The sequence below is a fragment of the Sphaerodactylus townsendi genome, linkage group LG01, assembly GCF_021028975.2.
Source record: "Sphaerodactylus townsendi isolate TG3544 linkage group LG01, MPM_Stown_v2.3, whole genome shotgun sequence".
Lineage (NCBI taxonomy): Eukaryota > Metazoa > Chordata > Lepidosauria > Squamata > Sphaerodactylidae > Sphaerodactylus > Sphaerodactylus townsendi.
This window is the reverse complement of record NC_059425.1, coordinates 27074079-27094471: the sequence shown is the minus strand read 5'-3', so window position 1 is coordinate 27094471 and position 20393 is coordinate 27074079. Positions and strand designations below refer to the sequence as shown.

General features: G+C 47.8%; 1 protein-coding gene across 1 annotated transcript in view; it reads right to left on the bottom strand.

The window, feature by feature from the left end:
• Window positions 1-7183: 7183 nt before the first annotated feature.
• The window catches only part of POLA2 (DNA polymerase alpha 2, accessory subunit), a 44599-nt gene continuing 31389 nt past the window's right edge, over window positions 7184-20393 (bottom strand). Inside the window, exons 13-17 of the mRNA XM_048504540.1 lie at window positions 15145-15200; window positions 12151-12335; window positions 11731-11790; window positions 10273-10399; window positions 7184-7726 (exon numbers count right to left, since the gene is read on the bottom strand). Of these exons, the coding sequence (XP_048360497.1) occupies window positions 7580-7726; window positions 10273-10399; window positions 11731-11790; window positions 12151-12335; window positions 15145-15200 (575 nt within the window). The 3' untranslated portion in view covers window positions 7184-7579. The remainder of the gene's footprint in view (window positions 7727-10272; window positions 10400-11730; window positions 11791-12150; window positions 12336-15144; window positions 15201-20393) is intronic.

The following is a 20393-nucleotide window of genomic DNA, read 5'->3' as shown; positions in this document are numbered from 1 at the left end:
AGAATAGCAATATTTTAAAATTAAATTAAACAAAACCTTTCACACCTTGATCAAATATTGGGAGTGGGGAAGGCTGCTGAAACTATTTTGGGAGCAATAATGGTGAAAGGAAGAAATAACCAGTTTTAAAGACTGATAATTCCCATATGAGAGAGCACCTTGAACAGAGTCTTTAGCAATCAAATACGGTCGTTGCCTTCCTGTGTAACCTGGTTCCCTGTCCTAGAGAAACATGAAGGAAAATATCTTGCTGGCCTATACCACAGCTTCTCTCTTCAGGTTGCTTTGATTGTGTGTTCCTGCATGGGAGGGGGTTGGACTTGATGGCCCTTGTGGTCTCTTCCAACTCTATGATCTTCCCTCCAAACCAAGCTTTTCATAATCAGCTACTATCAAGAGCTTGACAGACCATGCATATTAGCCCAACTCTGCAGTCACCCCATTGCCGGCCCATCAGGTTCCATTTAAGGTATTGGCTATCGCTTACGAAGCCCTTCATAGATTTGGTCCCTCATATCTTCCCCTATTCTTTATCACGACAGTTTCACATATCCGAACATGGATTTCTGCAGATGTCACTCTGTAAATGGACAAAATCCTGACAAGAGTGAAGTGTTATTTGTGCCTTGTTGTAAGGTCTAGTCCATAGAGGGCCACCTTTGCCTGGATGAGCAATTTTACCCTGAAAAGATTGGGTGAGAAATTTGGGGTTCTTCCTGGATATGTGGCTGTCTATGGAAGTACAGATGGCAGTTCTGGTTGGAGGGGCCTACCAACAACTCTGGCTGGTTCACCAGCTCCATCCATTTCTGGACCAAAATGACCTGCCCACAGTTGTAAATCCAAGGGGGTCTTTGTTTTCGCTAAAGAGATCTACCGGGTGTTGGTCCAAACTGAATTCCAAGGCTAGCTTCCTTGACCCTTAATATCAGCTGCTACAAACTGCTGCTTTTTCCAACAGATACAGATATCTAAAATAACATTTCTAAACTTAAACATTAAAGGAAATCTTAAAGAACCTCCAATACAGTACGAGCACATATGCATACAAGCAAGAGTATCCTAAATTAACAGTAACAAAACCTTAAATCAACTGGAGAACCTAGCTAAAGCATAATCCTAAACATTGGGCAAATAATAAATCCAACACTGAGGGGGCTTACATTAAATCTTAAAAGGGATAAAAGCAAAAAGGAAACCATGTAAAACACTGGCACAATCACGTATACACGTCCTTTCCAAGCCTTATGGAGGCTTCTGGACAACACTGGTCTCTTTGCTCTGATCCTTAGCCAGTGTAGTTCAGCGATAGGCACAGGAAAATATTTTTCCACATTTGGCTGATGGAACTCTGGAAGCGGTGGCTGGAAGCTAGTTGAGCAACGTGGAGGGCAGCATAGCTTTCTGATGCCCATCCACCTCATTTGCCCTCTCAGTCATTGCAAGTGCCGCTTCCATCAGCTGGGAAGGCAAACACGTCATTCACCAACTCCAGTGACTGTTCAGCTCCCCCCACCCCCGTCTGGATTGGGCTATTAGTCATCTTGAGCACGCCAGCGGCCGACTCCGTCCTCTTATCCTTTAAAGTACTAATCTACAAATATAATATATTCTTGCCTCAAGACTGAGATGTGTGAAAGAGTGAAGCCTGGACTACCTGGGCAGAGCAATGAATTGTACCATAATTACTGCTCCTTCATTTAAAAGCCACCTGCAAAATTAAAGATTAGGACAGAGATTTTTCCCACGTGCTACCCTTTTGCAGCCTGCTACTTAATTCTGAACTAGGCCTGAACATTTTCATCCCTCAGATGTACCCCACAAAGCTGTAGTACAGAAACATCATTGACATACTACTGTTGCAATTGCTGTAGTAACACACACACAAACTTGAAAGTGCTGCAGGAAGGAAGAGCTGTTATTGTAATTTTTATCACACAAGCATAGCCACTGCAGCAAATACAATTCCTGAAATAATGATGAATTTATCAGAGCAGATTTGGGGGATTAGAGTCAGCAGCAAAGTGGGTTCTGCCCACTTGTGGAGGTTGCGGTGGGTTTTCCGGGCTGTGTGTCCGTGGTCTGGTGGATCTTAGCGTTTCGCCTGCATCTGTGGCTGGCATCTTCAGAGGTGTATCAAAGAGGGAAGTCTGCTACACGCTGTGTCCAGTAACAAACTTCCCTCTGTGATACTCCTCTGAAATTCATCACAGCCCAGAAAATCTACTACAACAAGCTGAATTCAGTCGTGAAAACCTTCGACAATATCCACCACTGTTGGGGATCGCCAGAATCTTGTTTTCATATTTCCTGATTTTAGTGGGTTTCATGCCACCCACACTTGCTGGATTCTTTAAAACTACTTGATCCCTTTACATTTTTAAGTACCAACAGCATTTTGCTGAAAGGAAGTTTAAAAGAAAAGGGTTAAAATAACAGTTTGCCCACCCACATCCATACTCCCTCCCATTTTCTTGCCCCTCAGCACTCCAGTCCTCTCCATACTATAACGAAATCCCAGAAATCACTGATCAAGTTGTATAAAATGCTTCCAAGACAAGACTGTTCACTTCCTTACAGCAGAACTGTGGAAGCAGGAAAGAAAGGTTTAAGATTGACAGAGCTGGAGTCTCCATACAAAAGATTACCATATTAACTGTTCTATTCATTGGCCACATGGGCCCAGAGTGGGTTTTTTTATTGTTTAAACAGGTTTGAGCACTGCCTTGTACGTTAACACTGCTTTTAAAGCACCACATTCAACACACAACAATTTTCATGAAGACCACCAGGGATACTGGTTTGTTTAGAAGTGGATTTATATCCAATAAAAGCAACTTAGATTTATAGTTTTGAGAATACAAGCAGATAATATCGCCTTTGGAAGATATCAGTCAGTAGAGAATACATCTTCCTTTAACAAAATAAAACAGAACTGGCTAACAGAGGCCGTTTCCGCACGGCCCATTTATGACGGCCTGGGGGCGCCAAAAAAGGCGCCCCCAGGCCGCCGTTCGCACAGGCGCCGCGACCTGACTCTTCTTCCCTCCCCCCAGGGCGGCGTCAAGCCATCCTAAACAACAACCCTTTAAAGGGTTGTTGTTGGGGAGGGAGCGTCTTCCCTGCGGCGTGGTGCGAACCGCGCCGCCGGGAAGACGCTGTCTCCCGTCTCCGCCCTACTCACGGTGTCCTCCTTGTCGCCTGCGGGGCGTTGCAGCCCCGCCCACACTGTCCTCTGACCTCCAGGGGTCGGAGGGCAGCGTGGGCGGGGCTGCGACGCCCCGCAGGCGACGAGGAGGACACCGTGAGTGGGGCGGGGGAGGGCGCAGAGGCGGCTCCGTGCGGAGCCGCCTGCCGGCCTCCGCTTCTCCCGTTCGCATGCTTGCATGCGAACGGGCTTGCGCCCCCACGCCGCCCGCACTCTTGGCGGCTTGGGGGCGCAAGGAGGCCGTGCGGAAACGGCCAGAGTTAGACCAAGATCAACCTACCTCAGTAGGCAGTTCCCAGCACCAGCTGGGTTTAACACCTCTGCGTGAAGGTGATGGATGAATGGCCCTCCCTTCTAGGCCATGAGCATCCAGTAATCCTAGGCCAGTGGTGGCGAACCTATGGCACAGGTGCCAGAGGTGGCACTCAGATACCTCTCTGTGGGCACGTGCAGACAGAGTTTGTCATGTGGGGAGGAAATCCCCCCCCCCACATCTAGGCTGGCCTGGGCCACTGGACTTGATGTGCATGCACCCCAGCGAGCAGGGAGGGTGGCAGGCCTGGTGCCTGTGCTCCAGGTGGCTGCTGCCTGGGGGGGAGGGGGGAAGAGGTGGCAAAGATGCTAGAGAGTCACAGAGCGGTGCATGTGAAACTTGCTGGAGGCTACAGCAGGCTGGCCCCTGCTCGAAGGGGTTATTCAGGTTAAATTGCTGCGTTGGTATTTTGCGATAAATGAGTGGGTTTTGGGTTGCAATTTAGGGCACTCGGTCTCGAAAAGGTTCGCCATCACTGTCCTAGGCAGATTACCTGAGCTAGTTACCAGATCCAGGTTTAGACATTCCTGGATATTTGGGAGAGGAACCTGGGGAGGGACTTCAGCAGTGTATAATGCCAGAGATCACCCTCCAAGGCAGCCATTTTCTCCAGGGGAACTGACCTGTCATGCAGCAATCAGGTAACCTAGGCCCCTTCTGCACATGCAGAATAATGCACTTTCAGTCCACTTTCACAACTGTTTGCAAGTGGATTATGCTATTCCAACCAATAAAATCCAGCTTCAAAGTACATTGAAAGTGAATTGAAAGTGCATTATTCTACATGTGTGGAAGGGGCCTCAGAGAGATATTCAGGCACCACTTGGAGGTTGGCAACCCCACTTTTGAACATGGAGTTTCCCTGCTAGCCTTTGATCTGGAAAGCATGGTTTCCTGTGGTTTTAGAGAGGGGTACGTGAGGGGGAATACTCAGTATTGAGAGAAATCACTCTACACATCCCCATGAACCAATCTTCATTACAACTGGTCCATCCATGCTATTACTGAGCCTCTCTGCCTTCAGAAATAAGCTCTGTGTTCAAGTGTGTTTTTCACTGATCCCAAAGAATGACATCTTAATTACAAGCCGCCTTCCCTCAGTTCTAAAGGGGGGGGGGGCATTTTCACTCTCACCCAATTCTCTGCCTTCTTTCTGCCTCTCTATCATAACCCCAATTTTTTTCTTTCACCTGCCTCTACAGGAGAATTCCTTCACACAGAACCCCCTTAAAGCAGAAGAGATTTGCAGCTGTCTTTACAGATGAAAAAGAGTACACACACACACACACACACACACACACACAGAGAGAGAAATAGATGTGGAAGAGGCATTTAAGCTCTCACTCAACATTTCTCTGCACTCCACAAGCTAAAAAGGAAAACGTGGCAACAAAATTTGCTTCAGGTGAAGCCCCTCCCCCAAAAAGAGATGTTTTGCCAACTGAGTACAGTCCCATATACTGATAATATTCTGAGTGCTGAAGAGCAACAGAAAGTAGAAGTGGACATAAACTTTCACGTCCTGAAGATCCCTGCCTTTTTAAAAAAGAGGGTTTCTAGCCCTTGCGACAACACACTTGAGACTGACAAGGTAGTCGATACGCAAGAGATGTCTAAACAGTTTTCTAATTTTTATATGGGAACGTCTTAAAAGAAATGCTGCAGGTGTCTGGTTATTTCAGCAGAGGAATGATGGGAAGAGGGTAGTCATGGCTGCTTGACCTTCACTCTCTTACACACATACTCTCTACCATTAGTCAGAGGAAAAAAAGCACTGTGGATTCTCCACCTGCAGATATAAATAAATACACGAGGGGCTTTTCAACTCTTCATTCCGAGTTAGAACGCAAAAAGAGGCGGTGGCATGATTTTGAAAATGGCAGGAACAAGTAAGGGGTTTGAAGGGATGTCATGGTGGTGAGGGAGCAAGCTTGTTTTCTGCTGCTCCAGAGACTAGGACCAGGAGTAATGGGTTCAAGATGAAGGAAAAGAGATTCCACCTAAACATCAGGAAAAATTTCCTGATTGTAAGGGCTATTCGACAGTGTAATGCACTACCTTGGAGTGTGGATCTCCTTCTTTGGAGGTTTTTAAATAGAGGCTGGATGGCCATTTGTTAGGAGTGCTTTGATTATGTGTTCGTGCATTGCAGGGGGTTGGACTTGATGGCCCTTGTGGTCTTTTCCAACTCTATGATTCTCCATTTGTCATCATCATTCTAAACCGAACAGTCCCAAATCCTTTACCCTTTCCTTGTAAGGGAGTATGTGTGTATGAGTGTGCACACCAGTCCCAATTTCACTGCCTCCTTCATTTTGCTCCACAAAACTATAATAGCTTAGTGGAATAGCAGACATCCTGGCTGTATCCCACCCTGAACTCACTGAAACAAAGATGACTGACCATGCTCTTGCAAAGGTTATGCTTGATTCAATGGGGCTCACAAAAGCAATCTTAGCCACTGGAGTGTGCCCCATGAGTCAGATCTGTCTTTCACGTTGCAGCCCTTAATGGCACCTACAAGTCTGTTCCCTGAGGCAGCCTTACCTTGACTCATGCAGCAGGTGTAATCCAGAAGGCTTGTACCACAAAGGGAGAGAGAGAGAAATGGCACGCTACAAGAGGGCAAACGGCAGCTCCAGGCCACTGACATAAACAAGCTAGGTTGTAGGCTCCTGGGCATAAAGATGTCGCCATGCATTTCTGCACCAATCATTGATCTTGGTGTGTACTTTCTGGACTGAAAGGAGGTCACGCTCCATGAACACATAAAGTTGCTTTCTACTGAGTCAGACCAGTTGTCTATCAAGGTCAGTATTGTCTACTCTGACTGGAAGCAGCTCTCCAGAGCTCAGGAAGAGCTTTTTCACATCACTATTTGATTCTTTTAAGTGGGCATGCAAAGGACAGACCTTGGGACCTCCAGGGGTTCTCTGGCTGAGTCGCAGTCTGCCTCAAAGAAGTAATTCTGTTGTGAAGCTACAGTAGAAGAAATGAAATTCTCCAGCTGCACCCAACACAGGGCAGAGTGACTGGTCTCCAGCAGAAATTAAACAAAAGAAAGACAAGAGATCAGATGGCAGCTTTGGATTCACAGGAAGTTTTCAGTATTTAACACATCTGTTTCTTATGGCACTACTAGTCTTGGAAATTACACCAAGAGTTACTACTTTAGGGAAGGCAAAGAGTAGCTGTATCCAAGCTGAGCTGAGCTGCAGAACAAACTACTTCCTTGCTCTTAAATATGGCCACCATCCTGACATTAAGTGCGAGAAAGCTTCACCGCTACCCAACATGTCTAGATTATCTAGAACTTAATGGGGGCGGTTTCCAAATGACCAACATGTTATTTAGGTGTAACAGCAGATATGGGGGCTGCCGGGAGGAGGAAAAGAGGAAATAGTATGGGGAAGAATATATAGGGAGAAATGAAGTGCCCCCTGAAAGTCCTTGTGGGTTTCTCATGTTACATTTAATACTGCAGGAGGGGCTGAGAGAAGAGGGCTTGCTCAAGGTTAGATCTGCACCAGGGACAGCTCAGTTCTCTAAATCCACCTTTTTGATCCTAGCACAGAAATAGGAGGAGACCCAGATTTCATGGGGTTGAACTCCTAGGGACCCCCAGTTGATCCCACACAAGACATGAAATTTATCCAAGCGAGTCAAAGAACGGTTTTCTTAGATGCTTTGGAGTACAGGAAACATTATTCAACACACTCACAAGGCTCCTGACATCATAATCTTTACAGTGGGGTTGGGGGTCCCATAAGAAAAAGGTACAAGCAAGACAAAACTTTTTAAAAATCTAAGCAGAGTGTATCAATAGGGTATTGGCAGCAGCGACGGCACGTGGATTCTGTCCAACTTTTTGGGATGCTTCACTGTTGTGGCTGCAAAGGCAGAGGGCAAGATTCCAAATATCTGCGATCCTAGGAGACATCTTTAAGTCCTGCTGGCAGGGACTCTCCCCTCCAACTGTTTGCCTCAAAGTGTGTTTTGGTCCAGTTTGTACCAAAGGGTTTCTGCTGGTCTGTCCTCCTCGGCAGTGGGTCCCCAGGCTAGATTTTGATAACCTGAGCAGCAACGCATGGACTCTTCCGCTCCTCTCTGTGGATCTGCTGCTGGACGTACAAACGGCCGTAAGTGCCCCCCACCTGGCCTTTTGTTAGCCGGCCGGGGTTCATACAGATGCACCCGAGAATGTCCTGGAGAGGAGCAAAAACCAACGAAGAAAACACACTGCATTAATTGTGAATAGGTCACTCAACACCACCAACACATGCAGATTTTCCTGTGATAACAAGTACCAGAAGAGGCCATGGTTTAGTGCAGGGGTCTTAAAACTATGGCCCTCCAGATGTTTAGGAACTACAATTCCCATCAGCCCTGCCACTTGGCCATGCTGGCAGAGGCTGATGGGAATTGTAGTCCATGAACATCTGGAGAGCCATAGTTTGAAGACCTCTGGTTTAGTGGGAGTGCTTGGCACATAGAAAGTGCCAGGGTCTGTCGCTGACATCTCCAGATAGTATATAGTATGAAAAACTCCAGCCTTAGACCTCGGAAAGTCACTGCCAGTCTGAGAAGACAATACTGACCATCAAATGGTCCGACTCAGAAGACAAAAGCTTCATGCGTGCTTTCAAGGAATGCAAAAGGCCTGCTGCATCTGTCCCTAGGCCTGCAAATTTTAGCATTCTATTTGCACTTGTGGCTAGCCAGATGCCTGCATAGGGCATGGCTATTTCCTTCCTCCACTATCTCTCTGAATGAGGAAGCACAATTTAATTCAGTAGCAGTTGATAAATTATATTCCATGAATGTGTGTTAGAATGCAAGATGCCCTTTTCTGGCTACTGTTTTGAAAACAGGCAATGCAAATAAAAAACACACGAAGAGTACACAAATATGACTTCATTTACCTCTCATATTAAGCAGCTGGCCCATCATTTTGTATTAATGCAAGAAGCCCCAGGTTATATGGAGCTGCTCCCTGGGGCACTCTTGGTCCTTCTGGAAACTGGGGAAGAGGTAATTTCTTCTTCTCTCAATGTTTATTAATTAAATATTTAATTTTATCCCATTGTTTTATCTACACTGGCTTCCTTCCGCTCCTGCACTAAGGCCACAGGGTTTGGTGACGTGCTCTAGTGATCTCCACTGTGCCCACTGAGTTCATCTTTCCCGAAGCAAATAGCCAGTCCTAGCTTTCCTTCTTCCCTCAGAAGAACCTAAGAGGTATTACAATTGCATCTGCAGGGAATACTCATTCAGAAACATTTGCTTTCCTCATAGGATGCTTGGCTTGAAACCTCCCAATGTTTTATGATTGGCGCCAGCACCTCATGATACCTCAAGTGATGGCGCCCACTCCCCGTTTTCAGAACTCCAAAAGTTCCCATAGGTTCAACAAGATTGAACTCTTGATCTACTATATCAGCAGTTCTCAACCTGTGGGTCACGACCCCTTTCACAGGGGCCGCCTAAGACTCTCTGCATCAGTGTTCTCCATCTGTAAAATGGATAAATGTTAGGGTTGGGGGTCACCACAACATGAGGAACTGTATTAAAGGGTCACAGCATTAGGAAGGTTGAGAACCACTGTACTATATAGTCAAGAGACAGACTGGGTTACAAATGTTTATGCATGGAGGTCTGCTACAGGCACAGGCGTAGCAAGGGGGAAAAGCAGCCGGTGCGTTGTGCACCCCTCCCCCACCCCCCTTGGAGCTATGCCTCTGGCTACAGGTCCTCTGTTTTGTGTGAGTCATGTGGACTGCTTACAAGTTCTATTTGACAAAAAGCAAGAGGCTACGCCGCACTCAAACTCACCTCTAAGTGGAAAACTAGAGGTCATATGAACATAACAAAGCTGGGCGATTTTTTTCTTCAATGGAGTCAGACCCCTAGCCCTTATAGCACAGAACTGACTACTATGGCTGGCAGCAGCTAACAAGGGAGATGAGTTGAAAGGGATGATAATCCCAACCCTATTGCCCAAGATCATTTTAGCCAGAGATTCAACCTGGAGCTTCTGCATGCAAAGAATGTGCTCTACCATTAAGCAAGCCGCCTCCACCCCGCGAGCTGGCCCCAAATGCACAAAAAAACCCACAAGTGGTTGCAATATGTTTAAAGTGCCAATGAAGTGACATATCAGCTGAGAGACATGCCCCGACAGCCTTTCCAATGTGGCAGAAAATGCAGGGTGAGTAACCTTTGGATCATGCAAGTACAGCTGCTGGGTGGAGCAGGAATCTTGACTGGGATGGACAGCAAAGGAATCCGCTTTGAACCGAACCATTCTACATCCTGGCACACATAAGAAGTCCTGTCGATTGACTCCCCTTATGGGCAAGACCACAGTCAAAGCCAAAGGGGGTGGGACAGAGAAAGTATTCTTTAAAAAAAGGAATAATTTCCGCTTGCACTCAAACACACATAATACAAACCTGTGACACATTTCGATAATCCTCCTCCAGGAAACTGAGATCTCGCACACACTCTTCCCAGTACAACAGAGTTATGTACTTTGAAGATTATCAAAACACACTGGAGATTTGTATTATATGATTTGGATTACAAACATGAAAATTAATTCAGCAGCAAATCTTTTGGGGCTTTGTTCTCTTATGTGAGCCAGTTTTCCTTTGTTGCCTTCTGGGAGTGAGAGGGGAATCCAGTATCCTCAACCAGTCCTGAGGCCAAACCCCCTTTTCCCCATGACATCCCGGCAAGTTTCACTTCCAACCTTAATGAAGTATCTCAAGTCCGACGGAGTGATCAACACGTCCGGTGAGACAGGCAGCTTCGCATAGTGATAGAAGTTCTCATAATCAATGTTTATCTCTTCTGCAGGAGGGTAAAGCGGGTAGTAACTGCTCGGGATTAGGGGGGAGAGGAGAGAAATAAAAAGAAGCCTTCGACAATACCTTCGACAATACAATAAAAAGAAGATTCTGATCGCCCACAATTCAGCAACTTTCGCTCTCCAAGCTCCCCGATACAAGCACATCCAGCACCTGTTCCTCTCTGTCTTAGCACCAGCAGGCTGCCAATCTGACCTTTCAACACTGATGCTAATTACTGTAGGCCCCTATGGGAGTTCACGGCCTGTGAGTTTAGTATTCCCCCCAGCCCAAAAATGAACCATGATCAGATTTTATTTCTGTCTCTACTGCTAGGGTTTATTTATTTCTGATTTATGACGGTTCAGTGTGCATATAAGGGCTCAACTATAGGAGATGCAGAGAAACCAGCAGTTCTCCACTCTACTAAAAACGATATGTGCACAGGACCCTGATGTTGACTGGGATTTTACTGCAAAGGGAGGGAAGGTGTAAGCCTTCCTCCACACTGTGCTCCCAAAGTAGGGAGCTGCAGTTTGCCCCACTGGGACAATTACTACAAGTCCCCAAGTTATATCAGACTGAAGAAAACAGAGCAGAGAGGGGAGGTTTACACCCACCATCTTTTGTGCTACAGTCCCAGTTGGAATTGGAGCCCTGTGCATCTAATTTTTTAAAGAGGGGGAAACAAACCAGACATTCCATTCATGGTACTCTTGACATATCATGGGTCAAGTCATAAGTTGCCTGGGTTTAGATTACTAAACTTGTGTGCAACAATTTAAATCCATTTTCTGTTGTAACCCTTATACCAAAAAGGGGCAGCTTTTCATAGAAAGTGAGTCATGAAGGGAAAAATTCTAAGCAGGTCAACTCAATGTACTTCTTAAGAACATAAGAATAAGCCAGCTGGATCAAACCAGAGTCCATCTAGTCCAGCTCTCTGCTACTCGCAGTGGCCCACCAGGTGCCTTTGGGAGCTCACATGCAAGATGTGAAAACAATGGCCTTCTGCTGCTGCTGCTGCTCCCGAGCACCTGGACTGTTAAGGCATTTGCAATCTCAGATCAAAGAGGATCAAGATTGGTAGCCTTGTTTTATTCAGTGGGGCTCCTAAGACTGCAGCCTAACTTTCCCAAATCAACTTTGGGATTTTTTTTTTTAACACTCACCACACGTCAGCCTAATCATCAGTTTGAACAATGCTGCTTTTCTTGACAACAACAAATCCACACCAAAGCAAGGGACAAGGAATGCCGGTATTTTGCTGCCTCTCAATGCCTAAGTTGAAATCTGATCTGATATCATCACAAAATACACTTGGTAAGGAATTGAGCAGGGGGAGAGAAAAGATATTTCACCTCCGCTGAGTCAGAATGTGCTTGAGAATTCTGGAAAACCGGTCCAAGACGCTGGAAGAACTGTGTAGGAAAAATGAAAGAAAACGAGACACACGTTGAATGCGGCGCAAGCCTTGTGAAACAGTCAGTTCCAAACAGAACGATTAGGTAGCCTCCCCATCCTAGCCCCAGTTCCTCCACTGAGCATTAATAATGCAGTTTTAGCTAGAGGCAGGACTTAGAACTGACCAACTGGTAACAACAGTTACATTTGCAGTGTAAGTTCCCTCAGCAGATGGGCAGCCCAATCCAGAGCCCTGGGCAGCTGGGGACGGCACAGCTCTGCCACCTCCAGAGGGCTTTCTGGCAGCATGGAAGAGGAAAGCCCAAAAAACCTTGCCACCAGAAAGTCCTCCATACAGCTCAATGGACTTATGCCACCCTTTTGGGTCATGTCTGTCCAAGGCCTGGGCCGCCAGACACTTCCACGCAAACTCGGGGTGGAAGCTGACTAATGTCAGCTCCACCCCCAGGAACACCTCCACCGACGGGGCTGGCAGCAGCATGGGAGCACAGACTGAGTGCTGCGTCCAGGTGTCCCGGAGAGCCACACCTTCTGGACTGGGCTGTAAACCTTGAGACACAGCTCTTTCAAACTCATACTGCCATTTCTCCTTATAAGGGGCACCATTCAGCAGCCTGTACAAATGTCACACTGCTCGTTAACCACAGCCATTCCACCCCCCAAACCCCGAGCAGAAAGCGCAAGCTAGGTTACCCAAGTATTTCAGAACTTAGGCAACCTGTTGTTGGTGATCCGTGTCAGCCTGTAGCTAAAACTGTGTACTGTCAAATTGCAACCAACTCATGGCAACACTGGACCGTGGGGCTTTCAACGTAAAAAAACAAGCTCTGGATCAAGGGGAATCTCAGAGATTGGACCTGGCTGTGGATTCACAGCCTGAATGCTCTACCTGAGCCTGTTGACCTGGTCCTGCAGGAACTTCTGGCTGCTCAGTCTCTGCATCTACAGGTAGTGACTGAGAATCTGGAACCAACACTGTCCCCTCTTCTCTATCTGAGTCTTTCTCCCAGGGGTCCGCATTCAGACCAGGCTGAGCCCTAACACTACGTCATTTGGGCAGAAGCAGTGATACATTTTTTAAAAGATGCTAAATCAACTAATTTAATTACAACTGCACCTCTGCTTTCCTCCAAAGAGCTCAAGGTGTCCTATAGGTGAGCAGTTTCCACCATTTCTCCTCACAACAACCCTTTAGGAAAGTTTAGACTGGGAGATACTGGCTTATTTACAAAGTTATCCAAGCTGGGCTTGTGTGCTGAGGACTTGGAGGCAGGTAGAAGTGGAAGAAAGGCTCATGCGTCTGTAGATTACCTCAGAATTGGCCCTCTGCCTGCCTCTCGCAACATGCAAATTCAGCCAGCAGGCTTTTTGGCAGCCTCTGTTCACAGTCCCCTGCTAAGGCATCGTTTGAAAAGCCCCTTCATCTTGCCTAACGCAAGCCTCAACTTATTCTGATAAATATGCATTTTTCTACTTCCTGGAGGCACACTTAGGAAGGCACCAGCTCACAAATTCTAAGAGATCTGATGCTAAAGAAAGAGGGAAAGGAGAACAGGAGAAAGTCACTGGGGAGGGGGATACCCCCAGAATTTTTGAACAGACCGAACAGCAACCATCTCACCCCAACAGCGAGAAAATGACCTAAGTATATTTCAGTACAAATGGAGAAAAACAAAAGACACATCAGAGGGATAAAGGCTGCGACTACTGCACTATGAATTAAGTGCCCATTTATTTATATACACATAATTACTTCTTTATATGGATTTTCAGCCCATCTCCATCTCAAATGCCAGCGATCAGTAATGTATACATTAGAACCAATCGGGAACAAGCTTGACTTGCTCCGCACTTCCTGCCTTGTAAAGCCATGATTAGACAAACCTCTCCCATGGAACAAAGTCCCCGAAGACACAGCACAATGAGGACTAGCGACTTGCCTTCTGACATATCAGAACAAGTTTGGGAAATGTGTTTCCTGTTTTGGAGAGTGGAGGAAGAGAAGCAGGATACTTGAGGCTCCCAAGCAAGTCCTATTCAATTAAGCTTTGGCATGATTTTTGGCCCATCTGCCCTAAATGACAGGAAATTAGCCTTTCTCCCCTAAGTGATGGGAAGACAATTGTCACAGCATTCATTTCCTCTGGAGGAGGGACAAAAGCTGGAGACAGGCCGTGTTCCGTATTTCTTAAAAACCTGTTTGTTTACAGAGCCATGTAACAGCCAATTCACCGAGTGTAACTCTAAAAGGGCAGATTGTCTACATGCTGCAAGACCTCAAAAGCACAGGATGAACCTAACTGGTTCTCCCAATTCTCCAGTTCTAGCATTCAACATAAGCTTATAAACCAATGTCCTACATGCGCAGTCCGGCTGGCCAGGACCCAAAGAAATGTATGATTAGTAAGTTGAACAATTTTGCCCATGGAAAACAAACCAGCAGGGCTGGAGTATGGGGATGGGAAACAGAATGCTCCATAATAAAAATAAATGCTAAGGGTAAAAAGGGGGAAAACAAACAAACCCCACACACTTCAAACAAAACAAAACACTGCACCCTGATCTGTGGCACTTTGCAACTAAAAGTGGAAATCAGAAGGCACCGCTATGAAATATGTGTGCACGCGGCAACTTAACTTCTATGGTGATTCTACACGCTGCTTGCTTCAAGGCAAGCAGAGGTGGTTTGCCACTGCCTTCCTCTGCAGAGCCTTCCTTAGTCATCTCCTCTTCAAATACTGAACCCGAGGTCTGATGATATCAGGCTCCTACTATACCAGGGGTCTGCAACCTGTGGCTCTCCAGATGTTCATGGACTACAATTCCCATCAGCCCTTGCCAGCATGGCCAATTGTACTATACCAGCAGTGGCGAACCTATGGCGCGGGTGCCAGAGGTAGCATTCAGAGCCCTTTCTGTGGGCACGCATGCACAGAGTCTGTCATGTGGAGGGGCAGAAAATCACCCCCACCACCCCCACACACACATCTAGGCTGGCCTGGGCACGATCATTTACCTGGGAGTAAGCTCAGTTGCTGGCAATGGGGCTTGCTTCTGATTAAACCCTCCTAGGTTCGTGATTCACCCATTCGAAGTGTTGCATGGTTGCTTCACCAAGCTTACTCCTGAGTAACGCGCGCCTTGGAGCCAACCGTTTTTCTAAACTAAAACCTCAGCATTCAGGTTAAATTGCCGTGTTGGCACTTTTATGGCGGCCAAGGTGGGTTTTGGGTTGCAATTTGGGCACTCGGTCTCGAAAAGGTTCGCCATCACCGTACTATACCATTCTACATTCCCTGAAGTGAAATGTTTCAGAGGAGTATCCTGGTAAATCTGGTACAACAACACACCTGAAAGAGACTGACATAGTTTTTGGGGCAGAAGCTTTTCAGGAAGAGGGCCCACTCTGCCAGACAAGCAAAATGGTGGCCACTTAACAGATACCTGAAAGGAAGTGCTCGCCATGGCGCTGCAGCCAAATTCCAAACAACCCTCACAACGCCCAACTGTCTTCCTCAGCAGCAGAGAGAACCACATTTTCACCTAGTGATAAAATCTTGCCATTTCCAGCAAGATTTCCCTCAAGTGCTTCTGGCAGGAGGAAGTGACCTGAATCATGCAAATTTAAAACTGCACATTTGCTGTACAAATGACATTCATTCGGAAAGGTGGAGGCAGGAACCAGAGCGCTCGGTAGCTATTTATGTTAAGTACTAACTACAGCAAAGGCTCCCAAACAATAATTATAATACTATCCAGCATATGGCTACTGGGTGCCAGATTCAAGGCCACAAGTTTCAGCCTGGGTCTAAGTGCTTACATCTTTTTTTCCTCTTTATTTTTCAAATTTTGGACCTCTCCCACCCAGCCAAACTAAAGAATATGCCCAAAGTGGTCATCAAATCCATTATTTGTAGATCAAATATTGGTCAGCAAAAAGTAATAGCCACTGTTGGGCGGTTGGATTATAGCACAGGTGTCAAACTCGCGGGCCCTCCAGATGTTATGGACTACAGTTCCCATCATCCCCTGCCAGCATCATGTGGATTATAGGATCAATTGTTGGATAAATAAAAGCAAAAGTCCAAGATCAGACCAAGGGTAGGCCACTTTGGCTCAGATTCTTATTCCTCCCAACAACAGCCAGATAGTTGCTTCGGGGAAGTTGCCTCCCCACAGCATGGCATGAAAACAACAACTCTCTTCTCTCTCCGCCCCCCCCCCCCCCCCCCCACCAATATTCTTGCCTCTAAATGTGAAAACTTCATTATCATGACTGCTGACGTATGCCTGACATGAACAAATTCAATCCCCTTGAAAAACTATTTAAGACAGTGGCCACTTGCAACATCTTGTGGCGGAGAGTCATGTAATTTTACTATGCAATGTGTGAAGTAGTAATGGTTTCTGGCCCTTTCTACCCCAGAGTCCTTGAGCACTGCTGTTTAGCTGGAAGGCAAATTCTCACTGCCATTCATGATGCAAATTCTGCAAATACTTGTCCCTCCAGCTGAGGGGAAAACCACAGCAATCTTAAGCAAAAAAATATTTGAACACTTGCCTTTAAAATTCGTATTGCCTGCGTGTCATCGTTAAAGTCCGGTTCTTTCTCCCCTCCCTTTAAAGCACACATTCACTGACTGAACTCCTTACAATAACTGAGAGAGTGTCTTCTCAGGAGAAAATGGCTAGGGGAAAAGGAACCGTAGCTTTGTCCTGAATCTACTGATCAATTTCTTTGGGTGAACAACCCCAAGTTCTAGAATTACAGTAGAGAGACAAGAAGTTCTCTGACCACATTCTCCTCAACATGCACAATTTTATAAAGCTCTATCATGTCTGTGGTCCATTTTCTACGACTGAAAAGCCAGAAGCTTCTTAGCTTTTCCGTCGCCTTTTCCAGCTTTCAAATATCCTTTTGTTTTGAGGTGGGGTAGCCAGAATTGAGTGACAAGTTGAGCAAAAAATGCACAATATAAAATTCAAAATAATATGGGGAATGACTTGGGCTGCGGTAATGGCTTCTACACAGGATGTGAGGATTATCGGTAAGTCTGAATCCAGGCCTGCCTTTTACAAGAAATTCATGACCGAATTGCAGAAGAAGAAACCTGAAAAGAGCCATAACAACTGTGAGATGGCCTGGGATGAACCAATGAACTGAGAGAAGAACTGAAACTGTTCCAGACAGTGATACACAGATAGGGGAAGATCCAGAGGGGGGAAATCTCAGAGTGAGTCTGTGTATGTAAGTGTGGGGGATGTGGAATCATCACTGGGGAAGGAGGAGTGACCTACTTGGGGGAAGCAAACAAGAGAGAGGCGTGGTGTGAGGGAAGAAAAGGATGTGACGCATGCCTTTGAGGCAGACAGTGACAGCACTTCTCTTGACTTAATGAGAAGGCTGCAGGGCCCACTAACATCAAGCTAGTATCACTGGCCCCGCTCCAAGTCATGCCTCTCAACCCTTAGCGTCTTTACACTGAGGCAGTGAATACCTTAAAGGAGTTCTGCCTGCTCTGTTATAAAGACAGAAAGGAGGCACCAGAGCCAAGCTGATCTGGAAATAGTTTCCTTGGCCACCATCTATATTCCCCTGCAAATTGTACATGGTTATTCCCTGAAAGCCTTCTGCACATGCACAGAGGCACCAAGCTGAATCCAACCAACTACTTCATTAAGATCCAGGGTGGAGGCCTTGAGCTCAGAAAAGGGCAACCCAACCTTTTTACAGAAATGAACTGAAGAGATATTTGGATGGAGAACAGTGGGCTCTTTACACAGCTTGGGGTTATCTTTGGAAGACTGAGAACCAATTCTTTGTAGCCCTCCACAGCAGGAGCAGCAGTGGTGTAGGAGGTTAAGAGCTCGTGTATCTCATCTGGAGGAACCGGGTTTGATTCCCAGCTCTGCCACTTGAGTTGTGGAGGCTTATCTGGGGAATTCAGATTAGCCTGGGCACTCCCACACACGCCAGCTGGGTGACCTTGGGCCAGTCACAGCTTCTCAGAGCTCTCTCAGCCCCACCTACCTCACAGGGTGTTTGTTGTGAGGGGGGAAGGACAAGGAGATTGTAAGCCCCTTTGAGTCTCCTGCAGGAGAGAAAGGGGGGATATAAATCCAAACTCTTCCTCCTCCTCCTCCTCCTCCACCATCTTCTTCTCCAATCATGTAGGCAGAGATGGCTTTCTCTGGGACTTGGGGAGGACTTGAACTCCCCTTTCCCATACTCTTAACTATTTTCCCAACAGGACCCTTTCCTTTGAACCACACAAGTGAGTTGGTGAAATCAAGAAAATGAGACAACAGGACTAATCAGGGGAGTGTGTGTGTGTGTACATGCCCCCAAGAGTGTGTACCTAAAAGGATTTCCCTTATTGCACATTTTTCAACAAAAAGTTGGCAAGAGATTTGTGAATCCATCTGTAATTTCCTGGACCTGCCATGTTCTAGAATGCTCCACATGGGTCCCAGTGCCTACCTTGTTCTGTCCCCAAGGCACTAGAACCCAAGTGGAGCACTCTAGAACAAAGACAGTCAAGGAGATGGTGGGTGAATTCACAAATCTCCTGTCATCTTCATGTTGAAAAAGACCCAGAGCCCATATTATTCCACTGATTGCAATGGCTACTTGGGCTGACTACTGGGCAACATAATCCCAGGATGAGGCTAGGAATATCTGTTCTACTGCATAGGAACGTTCAGAAATTAGGCACATTTTACTGGGACAGGATAGTCACTGATTGAGCAGGCAGGTGCTTCATAGTTTTGCTCGGCACTGAAACCATCTGCAACAGATATCAGCATATCTGAGAACAGGCCACACTTTCATTCCGTTTTACTATTTTTATAGCCATATATGCTGTTGTTACCGGGGACCCTGTTCCCAGATATGAGCTGCCTGCTCTGACGCCATCTTGGTTAAATTTGCTTTGGAGGTCATTTTAGCAGCTAGCAATGCCATGGTTTGGAGAAGGAGAGGCCAAGACTCTCCTCAAGTATACTAACGGGGGCCAAAACTCTGGATGTGAGGCTGATTCACTGATGGGATATCTGCATACCTATCCACTGCCGGGGGTGGGGGCATGAGGGCGGGGAGCGGGGTTTGCAAAGCCAGGCACCCATCTAGATCCATTAATCAGCAGCAAAGGGACGTCTTTCTAAGTCCAAAATCTAATTATTATCAAGCAACCAGATGGCCTTGATTACTTTTACTGACCTTATCTCACCTTCTCCCAACCTGACTCAGGCATGCAATCACCTCTTGTTACCTTTCTAAGAAACCCTCCTTCCTAACTCAAAGTAAGGAAACCCATAGATTCTCATCCTAGACTCACCCTGAATTACTGGACTTTACAAGCATTTCTTTGATTTTTTTTTTGTGCAACTCCGTCAGCCAAAATGGTGCAGTCTCATTCCTGTGCTGGTTCAGAGGCTGCCCACACCGATATTCTCTTCCGGAACCAGAAACTTTCTTACTATTTCCTTGGGCCCACTGGAAGTTCTATCTGAAGTCCCCTACACTGAATCTCTGGGTTATCAACACAATGTACTCTACCCAGCTCAGAAGATTGATAGGTAAATGCCTTCTCCAACTATTGTGGTTTCTCTGAGCTGTGTGGCCATGGTCTGGCAGTTCCTCCCACATTTATGGCTGGAATCTTCAGAGGCATGTCACATCTATCTTGTTGTGACATGCTTCTGGAGATGCCAACCATAGGTGTGGGAGAAAAGTTAAGAGCTAAAACTACCAAACCACAGCCACACAGCCTGGAGAACCCACAACAACCAGTTGTTTCTGGCCATGAAAGCCTTCGACAAATGCCTTCTCTGTTCACACCTTTTTGATTAAAAATATCCCTTTCCCCTTTAAATGCCTCATCCCTCTCTTTCTCTACTTCTGCTGGTGGCCATTCCCTGATGCAGAATTCCCTCTCAGCCAGAGGCTAGGCCCGTGGTGGCGAACCTTTGGCACTCCAGATGTTATGGACTACAATTCCCATCAGCCCCTGCATGCATGGCCAATTGGCCATGCTGGCCCCACCCCCCCCCCCCCCCACCCCCCCCCCCCCCCACCCCCCCCCCCCCCCACCCCCCCCCCCCCCCACCCCCCCCCCCCCCCACCCCCCCCCCCCCCCACCCCCCCCCCCCCCCACCCCCCCCCCCCCCCACCCCCCCCCCCCCCCACCCCCCCCCCCCCCCACCCCCCCCCCCCCCCACCCCCCCCCCCCCCCACCCCCCCCCCCCCCCACCCCCCCCCCCCCCCACCCCCCCCCCCCCCCACCCCCCCCCCCCCCCACCCCCCCCCCCCCCCACCCCCCCCCCCCCCCACCCCCCCCCCCCCCCACCCCCCCCCCCCCCCACCCCCCCCCCCCCCCACCCCCCCCCCCCCCCACCCCCCCCCCCCCCCACCCCCCCCCCCCCCCACCCCCCCCCCCCCCCACCCCCCCCCCCCCCCACCCCCCCCCCCCCCCACCCCCCCCCCCCCCCACCCCCCCCCCCCCCCACCCCCCCCCCCCCCCACCCCCCCCCCCCCCCACCCCCCCCCCCCCCCACCCCCCCCCCCCCCCACCCCCCCCCCCCCCCACCCCCCCCCCCC